At 37.4% G+C, this 20,053-nt stretch overlaps 1 protein-coding gene across 1 annotated transcript in view; it reads right to left on the reverse strand.

Moving 5' to 3' along the window:
* Positions 1–318: 318 nt before the first annotated feature.
* LOC134489977 (voltage-dependent L-type calcium channel subunit alpha-1D) overlaps positions 319–20,053 on the reverse strand; it is a 160,956-nt gene continuing 141,221 nt past the window's right edge. The window contains exons 35-42 of the mRNA XM_063292853.1: positions 15,867–15,980; positions 12,329–12,711; positions 11,715–11,741; positions 10,281–10,430; positions 8,845–9,008; positions 5,748–5,869; positions 3,472–3,780; positions 319–2,522 (exon numbers count right to left, since the gene is read on the reverse strand). Coding sequence (XP_063148923.1) covers positions 2,229–2,522; positions 3,472–3,780; positions 5,748–5,869; positions 8,845–9,008; positions 10,281–10,430; positions 11,715–11,741; positions 12,329–12,711; positions 15,867–15,980 — 1,563 coding nt within the window. The 3' untranslated portion in view covers positions 319–2,228. The remainder of the gene's footprint in view (positions 2,523–3,471; positions 3,781–5,747; positions 5,870–8,844; positions 9,009–10,280; positions 10,431–11,714; positions 11,742–12,328; positions 12,712–15,866; positions 15,981–20,053) is intronic.

A 20,053-nucleotide genomic window follows, 5' to 3' on the forward strand; every position in this document is an offset into this window, starting at 1 on the left:
ACTCAACACCAACAACAGTTCAGAAGCAACATCAACCCACTTCTCTGTCCATTCATTCTGAAAACCTCACTTGGATCACAGACCTTAGTATATGTTGCCTGTTGCCATGATGTTAGCCTCCCAAATTAGGTTATGAACATAGTAGTGACAACAAACTCCACTTCCTCAGATGACAACTCCCTGTGGTTTCATGGAGATCAGTGACTAGGGATGAATGAATAGAAGCCGGTGGAACCCATAGTTCAAGTACAGAACTATGGGGCAAAAAGAAATCATCAATCTTTAGAATTCTATTTGTTAGTAAGAAGAGACCAAGTGTAATAACATTATTATACATTTTTATTCTCGGTAGCATTTTGCATTTATTTTCATACAAAATTATGTAGGTCAGGAAATAATGTACAAACCTTTAAATTCCCTCCTGACATTTGAAAGAAGAGGTTTGTAAGGTATCCATAGCAAATTGCCACTGTGTACAAAATGGTTATATTAATTTCAGCTGTGTATGTCACACATTTAGAAACGTGACAGTTGCTACCTATTCTGTTAATGCAGATAACCCTGATAAAGTTGCTTGGCAGAGCAAGTCCATTTATCCAATGGTAATAAAATAAACTTTTGATAGTTATTGATCTCCAAAATCATATTATCTTCAGTATCAGGATTTTACTGCATCACAAACAACATTGAAGCCCTCCTTTGATTGCATAAAAACAAATCCTGAAAACATTACATATAGAACATCAAAAAGTTCATCAACCATGCCATGTTCTCAACAACTTAGGAATGTTTTGGTTATGTAAATCATCATTTCATCACACATTCTACTTCAAGCTGTGTAACTTTTTAACTACCCACCTAGAGGTAGGAAGTCTCAACCAAGAAGAATAATTGCTCATGGTGGTTCAGCCTTCATTAAGAAATAAATCCCATTTTATACAATGGGGCTTACTATCAGGAAAATGGCATAGGATTGGAACTTTAATCTATGCATATTTCGAAGTAAAAGAAAAGCTTGCCAAAATGGGTAATGTTTTATTATTCTTATTTCTAGCTGTTATTGCAGGAGTTGTAGTAGAGATAAATCCAGAGTTTGTTTTCTGTCAAAAAGACTACAGATTCTAAATATCTTTCCAAATATAAGATTGCAATTACTAATTTTCCATGATTTACATTGTAAAGTTAGAATCCAATTGACTCAAAATATTTTATAAAATCTCTGTTGCATCAAGTTTTTTAAATCTTTACTTCAAAAACATTTTATAATGACGGTGGCTCTATTTAAATCTTTAATTCTATAGTGCTATACAGTTCAAGTAAAAATGCTTCTATTTAGAATTCGGTGAAGAGTTACAATAATGAGGCTCCATAAATATTGCTGCAGTTCAATTACGGTACAATAATTACAAAATATAGAACATCTCTTTACAAATACAAATTATGGTAGATTAGAATTTATTTACAATAATCTCTGTGATATAGTTTTTAACAAACTGTCCTATCTAACTCTACTTTATCCTGGTTGCAAGTGCATTAATAAAAATGCAATTATTCCAGTGTATTTTGCCCTTGATGTGATAGTCATAAAACAGACTATTTTTAATGATATTTTGCTATGTAAACTGCTGTTACATGTGAGAGAAATGCTTTCAGCAGCAGTCAAATGAAACTCTCTCTTGCAAAAGGAGTCTGACAAATTGTATTAAGGAATTTTTTTAAAAAGGATAGGTAGATTTTAAAATAATATATCTGAGTGGATATGCTGAATGCAGTGGATTTTTGATATGCTATGTAATCAGAGGTAATGACATATTTGATTGTCATCACCATATCTTTCTGAAGACTTCTTTAAAAGTGCCAATCTTATTTCCACTGAGAATTTTGAACACTCTGAAGGGCAGCAGAACACAATTGGAAGACAGCAATCTTTCCACTTTCTCTGTTTTTATTTGAAAACGAACAGGTTAGAATCTTCTTGGTTCTAAAGATCCACTTTATTCCCTGATGAGCTCTTGATTCTGTAGCAAAGGCCTTGAAGAAATCATTCAAATCCTGATTCATTATACTGGAAACACGTACTAATAAATAAAAGTATGGCTTCCTCACAATGTGACAATGTTATCACTCATGCAAAGCTTGATTCCTTATTGATCCCAACTAGTGCCTAGCATCGTAGAACTAGGAGGCACTTCTGTTTATTTAAAACCAAACATTTTTCTCACTAAATACTATAAGGTTGTAATGCATATCATTTCATCAGATAAGTCTTCTTCATATTTTCCAGTATCCGGCTCTTCATCGCTATAGCCAGGACCAAATTCTTGAAGTTCATAATCTTGCCTGTTTAAAATAGGAAACATGTCACCATTTGTTCCATTGCTAATGTTTCCATTGAGAAGGTGGCTTGCAGCACTTTCCATCTCATCAATAGTCATATCACAAGCATCTGCAATCTCATGTTTTGTTGCAGAGACAAACTTTGGGTCCCTTGCATAGTGTCCTAATCCTTCAGATATAAGCACCTGAAAAGGTAATAGCATAAACATTATATTTGGCATTATGTTATCAAAAGCAACAGTGGCAAAGTGAAAGCTTGTACAGCAAGCCTGGGTCTACTGGTCAAGAGATTCTCAAAAGGTGGTAACTAAAGTGCTTGCTAGAGTAAAGCTTCATAGAAGCCTACAGTATTTTCCAACTCTCTGTTTTACCCACGATTGATGGGAAGCATGGGACTACTTTTGCTGCTTTTTCCCATAACCTAGCAAGGAATTTGACAATATTGATCTGTATTTGCTAGGCAACCTGTTACTTGACATAGACGCAAAGGCTATTTACACATGGAAACAGGTATTCACGCGTGTATAGAATGTACCAACACTTTGAACCTTTGAATTGGATCTTCCACATCCAATTTCTTGACCACATTTAGAACAGAATGTTAAGAATGTACATCTGCTATGTTCACAATTTCCAGAGTGCTCCTTATTCAGATGAGCGCTTTCAACTAGAGTATGCAAAATTGGCAATAGCAGCTATCTGCTTACTTCACAGATTATATCTAGTATTCTCCTCTTGTAATTTGAAAACTGAGGACTGGAAAAACTAGTATCAAAATGCACAAAAATCATGGGATAATATTTAAGGCTTATATATGTTGTACAGTGTTCAGGCATCTTACATTCAGAGGTATATTGAATATAAATTCAGATCCGAGGTAACTTGGTAAATGATGCTATCTTAACCTCTGTACTTCTGGATAAATATGGAACATAAGAATAAATCTTCTTTACTCAGTTTTGAAAAGAATATAAGAGTTAAAAATAACTGCACAATTTATCATGTAAGGAGATATTTTATTCTGAATATACCGCTTCTCATAACATAATACGATAAAACAAAGTATTTGTAATGTCAGTCCATTTTCAGAGGTTATTTCATTACCAGCTCAAAACAAAGGTTGGAAACACTTACCGCTTCTACCAAACTGTCGGCGCTCCTTTGTTTGTCACTATACTTATGCCTAAAGTCACTTGGTACAGTCAGATTAGCTGGTGTAAATGTCCGATATGCAATTTCAGGGTCATCGGTATACCAGGAGCTCCTATGCAAAGATGGCAGACTACCATTCATATATTCTGTAGAATCAGCTTGATCAACTTGGATAAGAGGTGTATAATAAAGAGTGCGGTCCCGGTTGGGTGGTGTAGCCCAGGAACGCGTTGAACGACTTGGGGAATGTCTATGAACTTTAGTGGCATCCAGACCTGCAACTGCCATGACCTGAGGAAGAGATGAAAAGTTCTTACCGTCCCAAGCTTATGGAGGCCATCGTACCTTAAGCATGACCTGTGATCCGTCATTCCAAGTTGTTAGGGTTTTTAAGGCTCAAGAATAATGAAAGAAGGAAACGGATAAAGGGAGGACAAAACATCTCCCCTTCTTAAGGTATTCATGCAGGAAACTTTCATTTGTTTCTCTTCGCTGGTTCATATAATAAAGCATATTAAAACTTCCATTACTAGCAACTGTTTGGAGATCTAAAAAACTATTGGGAATGTTGATTAATCTTGGGAGGTTTGCCATATTAGGATACTGGCTTCAAGATCCATTCTTTACTTCTATGCACGCATGAATTGCATTTGTACATCATTCATGTATGCCAGGGACTCTCAAATTAGGTGTCCTAAAATTCTGTTGTTTACAATGGAACATTAGTGGACTTAACTCCCTGCTTTCCTGTTTCATGGGAAAGTAAATTATACTTAGAATTGATGGGGGCTTTATATGCATCTACCACTTACATTGTGGTTTATGAGCACTGCTCAATACACACAGAGACACACAGGTGTGTGTATTACATAATATAGCTCCATCTCATTATCTATCTCTGTGTGAGAATTATTCTGCCTTTGTTCTCTGACACGTCAACATCTCCAGGGCAGGGTTTTTAAATATAACATTTCAAAGTATGTTTTATTTTTTAAAAAAGTTCAACTACACTCTTTGTAAGCAATTTTAAATACAATGGCTTCTTCCCAGATGTGTTTTTTAATGGACATTTGATCTGGGAAAGATTAACAGGAGTCAGATTGTATCTGCTGTTAGTGTTTCTGCCATGGCAAAATCTATTTGGAATACCCAAGTTCTTTCACAGCATCGTTGGTGATGGAATTGTTTTACATCCTGAGTGAAGATCTCTCGGTTTCTCAGCTTGCCTCACTGGGGCAACACAGAAGTCACTACTCAGGACCCGACAGAGTTGGGCTTCCCTCTTTCTCTTTCTCTTACCTTGGAACTTCCCTACATTAAAAAAAAAACCTGGGTAACCTTCCGTCTTGAGTCTTTTGAATATTTCTGATGTAGGGAACTGAGCTTGTTAATTCCAGGCGGCTGCTATTCACTGACAACTAGTCAGGCTTCTCTATGCGTTGCCTAGCAGGCCCATTATAGCTCCGGACACTGAGCTGGGAGCAAAGTTATCTGCTGTGACTTTCAGTCTCCTGAGGCAGCCGCACCATGGAATACAGGTAGTCCTTGCTTACCAACCACCCGTTCAGCAACTGTTTGAAGTTGTGATGGCGCTGAATGAGTGGTGCTTATGACCAGTCCTCAGAGTTGTGGCCATTGCTGTGCCACCACGGTCACACGATCATGATTTAGGCACTTGGCAACTGGATCACATGGTTCCAGCATCCTGTGGTCACATGATCACCATTTGCAACCTGCCCTGCTGACACAGTCTATGGGGAAGCCGGCAGAGAAGGTTGCAAGTCGCTCTGGTAAGTCCCCCTGGCCTTCCTGCACTCGGCCACCCAGCCCATCTCCCGGCCTTCCTGCACTCCTACCCTTTCGCATCATCCAGCCCCTAGCCTTCCTGCACTCATGTCCTGCTCTGCTGTCCATCCCCCGGGCTTCCTGCGTTCACACACGGCCTGTGTCAGGCTGCCCAGGACCTCCCCCACCCACCCACCCCCACAGCACCTTCATGCTCTTTACCTGGGACTCCTACCACTTCCCACTTAACAACCCACTCATCTTGGGGTTATAAGAGCAACCGGGACTGCCAGGATTGCTCTCGCTAAACGATGCGGTCACATGACATTGTGCTTTTCAACCACATCGCTTAGCGACAGCAATCTCCATCCCAATTGCCATCGTAACCCGAGGACTACCCATATCTGCAAGTTTCAAAACAGTGTTACAAAACTTTGCATCCAAAGTTAGGTGGACGGTTTGCTTCCACTTACCTGCTGTTGCATTAAATGCAGAGGTAAAGCAGTGTGTTGATGAAAGGTAGGGGAAGGTGGTATTTCATCATGACTGCTCTGCCTGCGGAGGCATTCAAAATTAAAGGAAGAGTGGCGATTGGCTGAAATATGAAAAGGTTGAATGGGTTGTTACTGCCTTCTAGAGATGTTATAGGAGCAGTTGGGCTAGCCTGTTACAGGTGGAGTGTTTCAACTCTAACCAGAAGTGGGCAACTTCTACCGGGCTGCAGCTCAACCTCTTGACCCGCTGGTTTGCCACAGGAGATCAAACTGGCGACAAGGTGATCTCCCAGGAGGAGCAGGGCCGACATTTGCTTGGTTAGTACTTGTGTGGGTGGGAGGGAGGTTAATTACTGGTGGGAATGGAGTGGTTCACCTTCCAGAGGTCTCTTGCTCCGATGGTCACTTCGTTTCATCGGCTTTAAAACTTAAAAATTGTGCTACTGAAATGTGGCCATTTTGCTGCTGTTATTTCAGCAGTTTAGTTCTGGTCTGTTTGGAGAGTGGCAGTGGAAGGGTTAAGGGAAGGAACGAGTGTGGTTTGTCTCTCAGAGACTTTTTATTCTTATTTCCACCCTTAATTTTGTAGACAGGCAGGCAGGCAGGAAAATAGCAAGCAAGATCATGCCATCAGCCATTCAACCATCAACTTTCAATCTGTGCAGTACTGGAGTGTTGGGGAGCACAAATGAGATGCCGTGGGGCTTGTGTTAATTACTGCATCTATTAGAGGTAGAAGCTACAGTATATGGAAGTGCAAGGAATGTTTTAAGTTGTTTTTTTTTCTGGGCCTCTTATTTGCCCTCAGAGCCTATGTTATCAGGAAGTTTCAGCTTCTAATCTCACCTTGTAGAAGAAGATGTCACTACTTTTAGACCTCTATCTTACACAGACCAGGCCATCTTGCTAAAGAGTGTAGATCTTATTTTCCCTTGAGCAAGAAACTATTTAAACCAGATCTTCACTGGTATGCTTAGAAAATGGCTATTATATGCCATTTCTTAGTCAGACATGCTGACAGGGAGATTTCAACATATTTGTGACATTCACAATGAGAAGATCCAACGTATTATATGTTGGCAAATGCTGCAGTGGAGATGAGGCATTAAGAGGCCACTGCCACAAAGTGTGAGGCCAGCACCTTCCATGGGCCTCATTTTAAGGATAAAAAGAGAACAGACTACGTCTTTGGAACCTATAATGCTCCTCTGATCACTTAAGGGGGACAATTTCTCTATATCACATTTTTTCTTTGCAATGCTATGTACAATTCTTCCCCAACATTCCCAAGGATGCAGGACACTACAGGAACAGATTTGGGGCTGGACAGGTCAGGAGAGAAGAAACAAAACAATTCTATAAACTCCATTCATACGCAGAAATGTAAAACTGCTTGACACATTTTTGATATTACTTTACAAAGAAGACATAACTTCTAAGAAATGTTCATGCGTTTATAGAATATAAAAATTGATGTAGAACTGAGTAAGTTATAGGTCAGGTTTCCATGAAAATCAGATTTCTAATCATTATAGTCTCTGTAAATTGCCACATCTGTGTTTCATAAGGATAACTTCATGCTTCTCTGTCCCCTCTCCTTTTCCTTAATGTGTAAGGGAGAACTAAAAGTTTTCCCCAAACTTTGAAGAACTGTGGTACATGAATGAGCTTTGTGCTCATATGATCCCTATGGTTTCAAATCATGGTTTGTTAAGAAGTGATGTTTTGAGTAAGACTCTCTTCTTGCACTTGGATATAATAGGAAGTAACTATATTAACAACTCTGAATAGCTGCCATTCTAACAACTCCTTGCATTTTGCTGATTTTCTATTAACTGGGAAACTTTAAGGAAAACTTTGTGATTAAATATATTCCCAGTAGGTCTGGTTTGCTGGGCTAAAGAAATCAAAATGTTCTGTGACACCAAAAATAAATAGTAAATCCCACAAATCTTAAATATTAAAATATCTGGATCAAATAATTTCATCTCGTCAAATGAGGATGATTTCCCAATGGAGTATTGTAATTTTTTGCAGACTGTCTTAAGCTTAAACATTATTTCACAAAGGTCCATTTGAATGGTGCATTGCTTACCAGGGCTGTGAAGCAATGCTGACTAACTCCCAGCTTGCTGGCTGGGGAATTCTGGGAGTTGAAGTCCATACATCTTAAAGTTGCTGAGGTTGACAAACGCTGCTGCAGAGCATGCAGAAATGAGAATGTATTGTAGCACCTGCATACAACACCTTTTTAGCAGCCGCAACTTTTCCCAGATAAAGGCTGCCTCCTTACAGATATTGCAGAGAAGGGCTACTGTACAGTCACACTCCGACACACTTCAAAGCACCTTTCAGAGAGCTAATCAGATTGACTGCACAGCCTTGTATCTTACAACGTTATTTTGTTATTTATGAATATGTATTTGTTTTTTTCCAAGTTAATATTAACTTAAATGTTTATTGTGGGGTATGTGCATTTTTAAAAATGAAGATGCCTTGGATCAAGGCAAACAGAGATGGATATGCCGACAAGTGGGCCCTGCCATAGCGTGGGAATGGAGAAGGAAGCGCATTTTTTAAAAGGTAAACCTGAGTTATTAAGTTCTCTCATTTTCAAAAGACTTCTCTGTGGGGGTATGTGCTATTTTGGTAAGCAAGATTAAATTTTAAATGGCATTTTGAAAAGTCATCTGAATTAATTAAAGTATACATCAACTCTAGTTTTGGCTATTGGGAAAGACTAAGGACACATTTCTAGCAGTTTTGGGTAGTGGCAACTATTATAAGCAACCCAAAGATAAAGGTAATTAGTCCACTATTCTTGATAACATTGTTATTCTGTGAATGAGCTCACTCTGCTATTATAGTTGTGTATGGAATCCAATCTTCTGCTGCTAAAAGGGGTTATGAGAAGCTACAGGAAGCAACAAAACTTGCTTCCTTTTCCTTTGGTTCATTGGGTTGTCCCCTTTGTATGGTATAAATCAAACAAAGCTTAGAGTGTAGGCAGAAAATATACATGGGTCTAACAGTAAAGCAAACACGTCCATGAAGCCAACTTTCGTAGTGAACTCACATGTAGGTGTCGGAGGTAGCAGCCGTCTCCTAGGAGATCTTTTTGATTCATAATACATTGGTGACTCATCTTCCTCAAAAAAACCATGTGGGTGATGATAACCCTTTGGCCGTTCAAAATCTAAATCATTACTGTGATATGTGCTATGATAGTCATGTGAATGCCTAAGGGTATAGAAACAGATAATTGGTAGTGATCACAGTAGCAAACTGAGGGCTCCCAAAATTCATAATCTGCCCAAAAACATGAATCACACAAACACACACACACACAATCTGAAGTCATTTTTAAGAAGGAAAACAATAGTGATTGGTATCTAGCATGCCTTCTCAGCCAGGTATCCAGAATTTGTCACCAACTTAGGCCAGGACCACACATACTGAAATTCTAATTCTTATACCACAAAACATCTGGAGAGCATTAAGTTGAAGAAACCTGGTTTTTGGCAACCAACTCAATCTCCAGTAAATTTATTTTGGAGTTAGCTTTATCTTTCAAAGTAAATTTTCTATTTTTAAATACAAATGAGAGGATCTTACAGGAGTATGGTGGGGAAAAATGCACAATACAGTAGCTTTGGTCTAAGTAATTGCTTCATTACATTTTGCTCTACTTTCTATCCTGCAACTTTGTTGGTGATACTTGTTCCAAGAACCTCCTCCTCCCAGATATTATAACATACTCCCGTTCCAAGCATCCTATTTCTCTGAAGTACAGAACACATACAACTCACTGGGGATTTGATAGGTCACTTTTGAAAATAGCACACAAATGGTGTCAGTGGTGAAACTGGATTGGGCAGTGATTAGTCAATAAGGAAACAGATAAAACTGCACTGGTAAAATGAGAAAGTTCAATGAGTCTAATGAAATTATCTGCTGAAGAATATGGATCAGTTAGATCCTGAGCATCACCAAAATACAAATTAAAAAGTCAAATTACACCATGGTTGCAGGCATTTGTTACTTGAAATGAAAATTATTGTTAACAAATGTAATAACATAAAGAACAACACTTTGTCTCTAAAGAATAAAACCAGGCTAAGACAGAGGCTGATAGCCCAGTATGAAGAGTAGATTATACATCTCTAATGTTATAGATGTCTAAAACTGTAAAAACAAAAAATCCAGCAACATCTAGCAACAGTAATTGCATGAATAATCAAATTTCTCTTTCCTATATCTTACTATGAAATATGAAATTTAGTATAAGTTGTACTTTTCTATCGTTCCCTGCTGATCCATTATTTCTCATTTTCCCTTTCTCACCCCATTCTTTTCTGTTTGGTATAGAAATCTATTATTATTATTATTATTATTATTATTCACACCAATCTACTGTGACTGAATAAGCTATCCTGAGATATTATAAAAGGACCTCATCCCTGGTGCAGAGGAGCTGTTACATGTTTTTTTCTTAATGGAACATAATCTTACCAGTTTCCTGACAACATACTGTCTTCTTCATAATACTCATCACCACTAAAACATTCTTGATCATCCAGATAGCAATCATCATTATAATAATCTCTACTTTCACGATCTTCTCGACAAATTGTTGATAGATGCCTATCACCCGATTCTGACCTACAGTTAGAGCACAGAGATATTTTTATTAATTTTTATATGAACACTTATATAAATCCTTCCCTCCCTACATTTTCTCAAGGCTGATTAGCAAGAATTAAAACCAGTACAACGATAAAAGCATTTAAAACAACAAAAGTAGGATTTGAAAAACACCAAAAACGTACAGTAAAAGTTGACAGAGCATGTGATATCACCAAGTAAACTTTACTACACTTCCTGCAGAGTGAATGCCTTCCTAAAAGAAAAAGTTCAGCCACAGACAAAGGCCTACCAGAAAGCTCACCTATCTGGCCTCCTGAGGTTGAGGAGTTCCACAGCTGGGCATTTCTCTATGGAGAAATCTTACTTTCCTTTTGCCTCTCTTTATCTGTCTGCCTCCTCCTCCCCATCTTTCTTCTTTTTTCAAAACACAGTCATGACTTAGAGGTGGATGCTACCCATCAGTTGGATAAGACTGATTTGATTTACAGCTTCCCCCACATACCTCTCCAGTGATGCCAAATAAAAGAAACCCATGGTGCAGTTTCATTCTATTTCCCATTTCAGAAAATTGGCTGCCACTTACAGGGAACAGAAGAAGACTAAACATGACGGGATCAGAGGGACAATCTAATAGATGCAAGGGGAATATAAATCAGTGGTAGGCACATGAGGTTATTGGGTTTTAATAATTAGTGGCTTTAACCTAATTCTAGAAGGGCCATAATAATCTGCATAATTTCTAGAAGCACCAAAATACAAAATGGATTATTGGATGCATAGGAAGCTTCCTTTTATTGAGTCAAACCATTTGTCCAACTTGCCTATTCTGCTGAAAGTTGGTTTATATGGTTTCAGACAAGAATTTTCGAGCCTTGTTTGAAGATGTCATCCTGTACCACTGTGACATTCCTTCCTGAGTCCCTCATAAAAATGTACATAGAAGTCCAACTCTGGTATTCTGATAAGTTCAATAAGCAGTCTTGCAATTCTAGTCCTGACATTGTGTGTCAGGATGCATCCCCAACTATGGCTACAGAGAAGCCAAGTTTTATATATGGCTGTTCAGGACTGCATGGAGATCTCCATGCATACAGCTTAATGTTCATGCTCAACACATGGATCAAAACTACTTACATATCATATGCTATGTTGAAGGCCAGGGGACATAGTCCTTAATTTCACGCTTTGACATCATCTGTTAAGATGATGTCTGAAATGGGCTTAATTATTTATTTCTGATGTAAGTTTTATTGAATCATAAAGTGCTGTTTTCCACAATATGACCTTGTATATACTTACCTAATATAAGTTTCATAATAACGAGATCTATAAGAAAGAATATGGAGAAAAAAAGTACAATGAAAGTAAATTCAATATTGTATCAATATATCTACCAAAAACCTTCCCATCAGATTTAATTCATAAATCAGTATGATAAAAGAAAGAAGCAATTATTTGTCTTTATTGATTTTTGGCTTATCTCCTTTAGACAACAATTTTCTAATTGTACAACATTCTAACCATTAATTTTGTTGAATTTATCTAGTTTTATTAACTAGACTCTAATCATGAAAATCAACAGTCTTTTACTTTAAAGTTCCCATGGATATTTATTAAATTAGATGGCCAAGAGAATGACAGTAATTGAATTAAAAAAAATTAAACCATATCCTGACCAGCTACAACTGGATCAAGTGGATCAAAGGAGTTATGTTAAAATTAAACTAGACAATGAATAAAGAAGATAATCAAAGATAAATGTTCAAGGTGTTAAAAAAAAAAGGAAGAACCCAAGGATAGAAATTTTCAACTAAATATAATATTTTAGTTTATACTATAAAAATATATTCTGAATATAAAAGTAATGGAATCAACGCAGATATTCTCATATCTATACATATATTGGTATTTACCTCCTTTTGGATGATCGTCTACGTTGTTCATAGTGATCATTTCTGGGGTATGAATGGTTCCCAGTTTCCAACATATGCTCATGACTTCCAGTGCTTGCTTGTTTTCTGTTAACCACTTTGGACATGTTGGCATTATTGAGGTTAGCATTTGTGGAGTTTGGAACTTGCTTCCCTACTGAATTGTGGTTTTGATGGCTATGATGATTGTGGAATAAAGAGTTTCCTGTTGAAGGATGCACATTTTTCTCAGTTGTGTCCACCGTATATGAAATCAGTGGCCTTTGGACATGCAGGGGGCGATGTGTAGTATTGATCTGTTGAAATGAATCCCTTGTATCAGTGCTAATATGATTTATATGGTTTCCAAACAGGGCACCATTTCTCTGTAATATAAAAAGTGATAATCAATCAATAATATAATATTAGCTTGCCTCTCTTGATGTGCATATTCAGTGTGGGGTTCACTCGGCATCCTCAGGTCAAGCAGTTACATAGTCATAATACCCTGTTCTGTTCTGGGTGATATAGGAGCTGTGCCAACTGAAAACATGCCAAGAAGTGATTGTTTTGTTAAACTATTCACACACATTGTGCCATACATACCCAGATTAACATGCCTGCAGTTAACAGCTAAGCAAAATATATTACCCCAAAACATAACTAAAATGTTTATAAGCTATATTACAAACAGCATAGCGCTTGTTGTGGCTTATTATTACAACTATATGATAAAATCATTCCATAACTACAATGACATAGCTGACAATTTTGGAGTTCTGCAGTTTTGTTCTCAGACAGAGAAGAGGAAGCTACCCTTAATTCCATCTGTCAATTGTGTGGCTCTAGCTGATTATCTATGTAGCTACACCTGTATCGAGATATGATGGTTCATACAGCTAAGTATCTGACTTCCCTGTTAGAAGAGAGTTTATGAGTTTTTTACAGTCAACCAAGAAGGTGCAGTCTCAGTAGGGTTAAAAGGGAGATAGGAGTGGTATTTCTTGGAACCCAATCACAGAAACAATGATAAATGGCAGAAGGAAACAGTCTTGAAGGTCTTAGTCCTCATTAGTTCTAACAATGATAGCTCTATTATCAGTTAAATGGCAGGAATAATTTCTGTTGTCAGAATAGCACTGCTGGATTACTTCAACTGGATGCCTCTGGAAATTCCAAAGGTAAACATGGAACTTGTTTTATGCTGGGCTTATTCCCAGCATTGCACTCAGATACTTACTACCCCTGTACTTAGCATCCCCACATGTCTCTTTATACAAAGCTTGTGATTTAATAAATCCTCACTTTAACAGACCTTAGTTTAGCAGACTATAGATAACGTTTTCATTCAGGCAGCACCCTGGAATAGCAGACTTGACGATTATTTGGGTAAGCAGTCCAAACGGCAACATCTACTTCTCCTAAAAAAGGACATGGGTCCATGCATTTTCATGTCTGAATTCGTGATGAGAGAGGGAAAGCTCTAAGAAGATTGGGAGGGTGCATGAAATACGTCCTTTGCAAGGAAATCCTGGGACTTGCCAAGACTCTGGGAGATAGCATGACAGGGAGAAAATATGGACAAATGCCATTGTTTTGAGACTCCCAGAATATCTTAACCTACAACTCAAAAAGTAGAACAGTCCCTGTTCTCTCAATCTAAAGATGCAACTTTTAAAAAAAGAATGAAAAGGAAAAAGCAAAAGCAAAAGCAAAAGCAAAACAAACATAGGGCACCATTTCTTAAAGTTTAATAGTAGCTGCAGTGAACAGCTGGAGTGGAAACAATTCAGAGAGATAAGCTGTCTTGTAGCAGAAATGCTTCCCATGTCCCACAGCTGCAGTCTGACGGAAATGTTGCTGCCCACTAACCATCAAGGGAATGGTCTAACAAAGCTTATAGAAATTATAAAGACCATCTATAAGAGTCTTGTCAGCTGGAGGTACAGTCATAGTCCAGCATTTTCAATGGGTCCTAGGGAAGGACAACTTCCAGTGCCAGAAGACCCACTGATTACAACTGTAGACATACTATAGGCACTGGAAGTCGTTCTTCCCTAGGTATGGGGAAGGGTTATTGGGACAGTCTGCATTTAGCCACAGCAAGAACTTCTTGCTGGCTATTCACATGTCCACTCAGACATCCAATACACGTTTTGTTTTAGTGAGTAGGCAAGTAGAGGCTGAGAGTAGCATTTCTCATAGGAAGATGTTGTCCTATGAGAAGGAGTGGCTATTGAGCTGATATCAGAAGCGGAGTCTTAAAAAAAAAGGATTCTGGGAAAAATTGAAGAGAGACCTTTGACTTAGGAGGTGTAATAGCTAACACCTAAGGCAGAACCACCATCTAAGATAGTGGTTGTTGTTGAAACTTTGGGTTGCAAAATTTGTTGTAATATTGGCTTGTGCAACTGTATTGTTTCTGGCAGCGTTATAGTGCTGAAAACTTGTTGGTTTAAGGACAGGGCTGGAGAAGATTGTTGAAGAGAGTTGTTGGGTGAGATCCAGAAAAAGACTCACTGAAGACCCAAAAAGAGGAATGTGCTGTGAAACTTTTTCCAGTCAATACAGATTTAGGGGTGGAAGAGAGATAGGAAGTGTCGGCGACCGGAGCTGAGGGAGGAGGCAAGAATGAATGCAGCCAATATATTCCTTGTCTTTAGTGGAATAACTAGGAATAGCTATGTGTACATACTCAGCAGGTCAACATTATGGCTTGAGAACATAGGCAGCTAGAGCAAAATCAGACTACAATTCTGAGTACAGGAAAAGGTCGTGTACATCTTTTTAATCTCAAAATGCTGCCGGCAGGACAAGGAGGGAGAGTAGATATGGCCTTTCTCATAACTCTTGCTGAGAAATGTGGCGAAATCAAAAGTAGTTTGCTTATTTTGATGTGTTTTCTTAATAAATGGTAAAAAAAATCCAAAATAATTTGATGTGCCTTTCATCAAATCCTGGGAACTCACAGAAGCCCTGTGACAATGATTGAATTGTAAACATCATCATCTCAGCATGATGCTCAGTTGCCGGTTGCCCATGTGGAAGATGCCATAACCATGATAATGGGTTGATTCAGCTGGCAGCCCTTGGAGCAAAACAGAATGGAGACTATGCCCCATTTTCTGACACATTTGCAAAGGGAACACTAGTTCAGAAGTAGCTTGCATTCACTAACTAGTACTGTATTTTCTATTAGTTTTAGTAGAATAGGGATTCCTACTTCCATATTCCATATCTATTTCCCTTGTGACATTATTTCCTACTGTTGACCATGCTTGGTAACCAAAGGAATTCATTTGCCAAAAATTGAAGACTGCCTCAAACTACAGCCTTCCAGAATTCAATATTAGTTAATTAAGTCACAAGAGATTTAAAGTGCCCTATTAACTGGTTTACACACAAGACAACCATAATGAAATAATTGGGAAATGCATGGAATGCCCTGAATACTTTGGGGGGCAAACCTCTCGCATTTGCTTAGCAAAAGCATATAAGTCTGTTTTATAAACCGAAGACATCCTATCATATAGCCATTTACTTTATATACTTCCTCTTCCTCATGGTGATTTTGTTCTGGTTCATCCTCTTGCAAATCACAGGATATAGCTCGCCGAATTTCAGGTCCAATATCATGAAGAGTTCTAAGCCCAGCCTAAACATGTAAAACATAACCAAAGGATATTAGAAATGACTAACTTTCCTCTTTTAGATTACTTATTTAAAGGATTTATGCCAAGAATGTCTCGCAGACAAATGGGGCTGACATGGAATTTATATTGTACAAACATTTCCAATTACATAGTTCTATTTTTCTGGTCTGGAAATCCTACTTCTAGATTTGTAAACATACCAAAAAAGAAACAAATCAGAAATCTTTATAATAAAAGGGACAACCTTTTTTAAGGCCTGAGGCCATATTTTTACTTTTTTAAAAATATATCGCTTCTAAGAGTCACAGAAGATGTGGTCAGTGACATTCTGGCATCATTTCATCCTGTTTTGGGGAGGGGAGAGTTTATAATCAAAATGGGTGTATTAGCTTTGCACGCCTATTATTACTGCCATTTTTACAAAAAGAAACAAGTGAGCTTGCAAAGATAATGCTGCTGAAACATATTCTGACACCAGTTTCTAGTGGCACACTCTTATGCTGGATGACTGCATATGGCTCACAGATGGCCATCTCTGCTTTTAGTATAGACTAGCATGGGATCAGTCATGGACATTGCATCATGCTAGTAAAATCTAATGATGCAAACCTCACAATTAAGTTAAACTTCAAAAGAAATTGGAAGACTTCCCAATTTCAACCAAGAAATAGCACTTCCCACACAATTTTGGAATCCTAGACTGAGAATTAAAAAAAAAATTCTTGAAGAAGGCAATGGTAAACCAGTTCTGTACTGCTGGCAGGAAAACTTCATGGATGCAATCAGTATAAATTTCAACTGTGTGTTAACAGGCACCATCTACAGGACAAGTATATCCCTATTTAACTGTATATGACTGCAATGTTTCACTGGGTTGTCAAAACCTAACTGTACTATAGGTTTCCAATTGCATGGAGCATCAGAAATATGCCTAGTGAATACATTTACATGGAATTTTTTTCTTATAAATAATAGCTCATACATGTTCATATTTACTCATCCTGCAAAATAAATGCTTAGAACATATGTGATTCCTTAAAAAGTAGATTTCACCCAATTGTTGCATTTCTAGAGGAATTATAGAATACTTCTATAACAGGTTTATCAATAAGAGTAAGAAGTAATGATCAGTGACTCATAACATCGTATGTTTCTTGCATAATAAAATATCAAATAACTATACAGCATCACACCATATTTTTATTAAGAAAGTCAATAGTTTCATACTTCTATATATATTTTCATTTGTTTTATGTATCTATTAAAAGAAAACGTTATATTTATCTTAAGGCAGACAGAGCTTCCTTGTTGGACTTTTGAACAGTTATAGTAAAAAAAAAAATGTCAGTTGGTTATAATGCCACCCAACATGAGTAACACAACTTCTTTTTTTAGAACTGCCTATAATGGAAAGTAAGCTTCAAAAGCTGTTTTCAAATAATTGACAAGAAATCATAAAAGCATAAAATTTGAAAACAAATATCCTGTCTCCCTGGAGGTGCAGTGAAGTACAGTATACTGTTGTTGTTTTTTTTACTATATACTAATAGAGCACTATGCTTCTACAAGGCTCCTGACAGTTTATCATTCACACAAAATCAACTATAACACACAAAATCAAACAAAACTAATCAATGTCCATAATACAGTACAATAAGTTAAAGCATTACTTTGTGTCCTTCCTACAGCAAAGAACATAAAAACTCTGTGAAATAGCTTGGTTTTCACTAGTTTCCCAAGAGGGAGGGCACCATACAGATCATCAGAGGAAGGCTATTTCATAGTGATTAAAACATTGACTGTGCCCTCCTCCCCATGTCAAAGGGGGGACTCTCAACGCCCTATTGGGGATCCGTAGGCTGGATAAATGGCATGAAGGAGACATTCCTGAAGGTATTTGAGCACCAAACCATGAAGGGCTTTCTAGATGAAAACTAGCACACTTTGAACTGTTCTTGGCAGTCTATTAGTAACCAATGCAGAGCCTGAAACACTAGTATTGTATCAGTACAGAGTCTCTCATCTGCCAAAATGCAGGGTATTGCATTTTATACCAACCACACCTTCCAGGGAGTCTTCAAAGTGGGTATATACTCTGTACTTCTAGAATATATTTTAGTTGTCTAATCTAGAGGTAACATGGCATGAGTTAGTGCTGCCAAGGCCTCTTTCTCCACAAAGTGACTACTGGCACACCAGCTAAAGCTGAGCAAAGTCTTCAATAGCCATGGGTTCCACCAACTACTTATCTAGTAGTAGCTCAAGTCTAGGATAACCCCCAAATTATTATTCCACGGCATCTCAAGTAGGCCTATGCAAATCAATCCTGCTTTGATTTGAATTGAAGACCTGAGATTCAGGGCATGAGTCATTTTGAACTTATGATTTGATCTTCTTCAAGAATTGTTTTGAGGGGAGAAACATCAATAGTCTATAGGGAAGCATCAAAATACTAGTAACACTAGTCATATGTCAACAGAACAGGATGAAAATAAATAAGGGTACTATATCCCCTGGATCATATTAACCCTGCCAGGTTTTAGCTAGATATCTTCAAAGACTTAACTGCAATTTTAAAATATTCTCCTTGTGACTCTTTTAGGGAAGAGGTAGCCAGGATAAGGGAAGGACATCTCAACCAGTCTCCAAACTGTCCAGCAAACAACTCAAGTTAACACAAATAAAACCATCAGGCTGCTAAAAAAAAGTTGGGCTGCTTTAATGAATAGCAGAGAGGTATTGTCCTTGCACAAGCTCTAAAGCACTTGTTCTGAACCATTTTTGAAGTGTGCATAGCCCTACTGTATATGCAATAGAATGCTAGTGTGAGTGTACCAAGATGGGAGACGGGGGTGCATAGGAAATGTATTTGAAATTCCATAGTCTATACTTCAGCTTCATGCATAACTTCAAAAATACCTCCATCAAGTTTAACTCTGATAATCTCTCCACCAGTACTGGTGCCCTATATGAGATTTGGCCCCCAACTCCAAAAACTTTTACAGTATATGTCATCCTATGAAGGGGGTGGGGAAGATTGGAAATAAAGAAATAAACCAACTCTAAAGTAAGGTTCAGGGGTTGGGTTGGGGAAAAACAATCCAAGCCAATTACTCCATGAATTGCAGATTATAAACTCCAAAACAGAAGCATTTTCAACTTTCAAAGACTTCATCTTAATTTGATAGCCATAATTACTTTATCAGATCAGGGATGTCTTTTCAGTAGGTTGTTCTGTAACACACAGGATTATAATTTAAAACTGACATGATAATTCAGTGCAGCTGTGCTTTGGAAGCATCATGGTACCAACAATTTACAATAATATTAATCATTAATACACCCACACTCCCCCAACACAACTTTGAAAAATAAAATAGCAAAATAAATACATATTATTTATTTATATGCAAGTTACATATGTAATATAAATTTCCACAGACAACTAAATACCCTTCATAGATAAAATGCATTTCATTCTTACCAAGTGCCATGTTTACCTGGTACATTACTAATAAGAAACTATACTTACATGTACAGCTTTAAAAGAATTATATTTAAACCCTAATGCAAATAAGGCCCTTGTAACTATAAAACCTAAATTTTAAAAAGATGCATTTGTTTGAAATCAGGTTTAAGTAGTGATTAAAAACCAATCCATTTCCTTCCCCTTCCATATAAACAATTAGATCTAGGTAGGTGATACTTGTTAATGCACTCAGAATAAAAGCTAATAAACTCACACATCTCTTACAGGCAAATATAGATTGTTGAACTTACCTCTACAATAAGTCCTTAACCAATATTAAGGATCTATATTGCTTAAATAAAATTGATTCTAATTGCTACAAAAACTGTACTTTATGAATACCGGTGAATCTTGAGCTGTCAGATTTTATGTCTCAACTCAGACAATAACTGCTGTAGAAGCGCAACTTTAAAAATAAAATTCAAATAATAAAACTCACCAAAATGTTCATATTCAGTAACTGGAAGAAATGCACATAACATTTAATCCTGATGTTAGTGAATATTCAGGATTCTCCCATCCTTTCACTGAAATAAATGCTGCTTG

This window comes from Candoia aspera, chromosome 2, assembly GCF_035149785.1.
Source record: "Candoia aspera isolate rCanAsp1 chromosome 2, rCanAsp1.hap2, whole genome shotgun sequence".
Lineage (NCBI taxonomy): Eukaryota > Metazoa > Chordata > Lepidosauria > Squamata > Boidae > Candoia > Candoia aspera.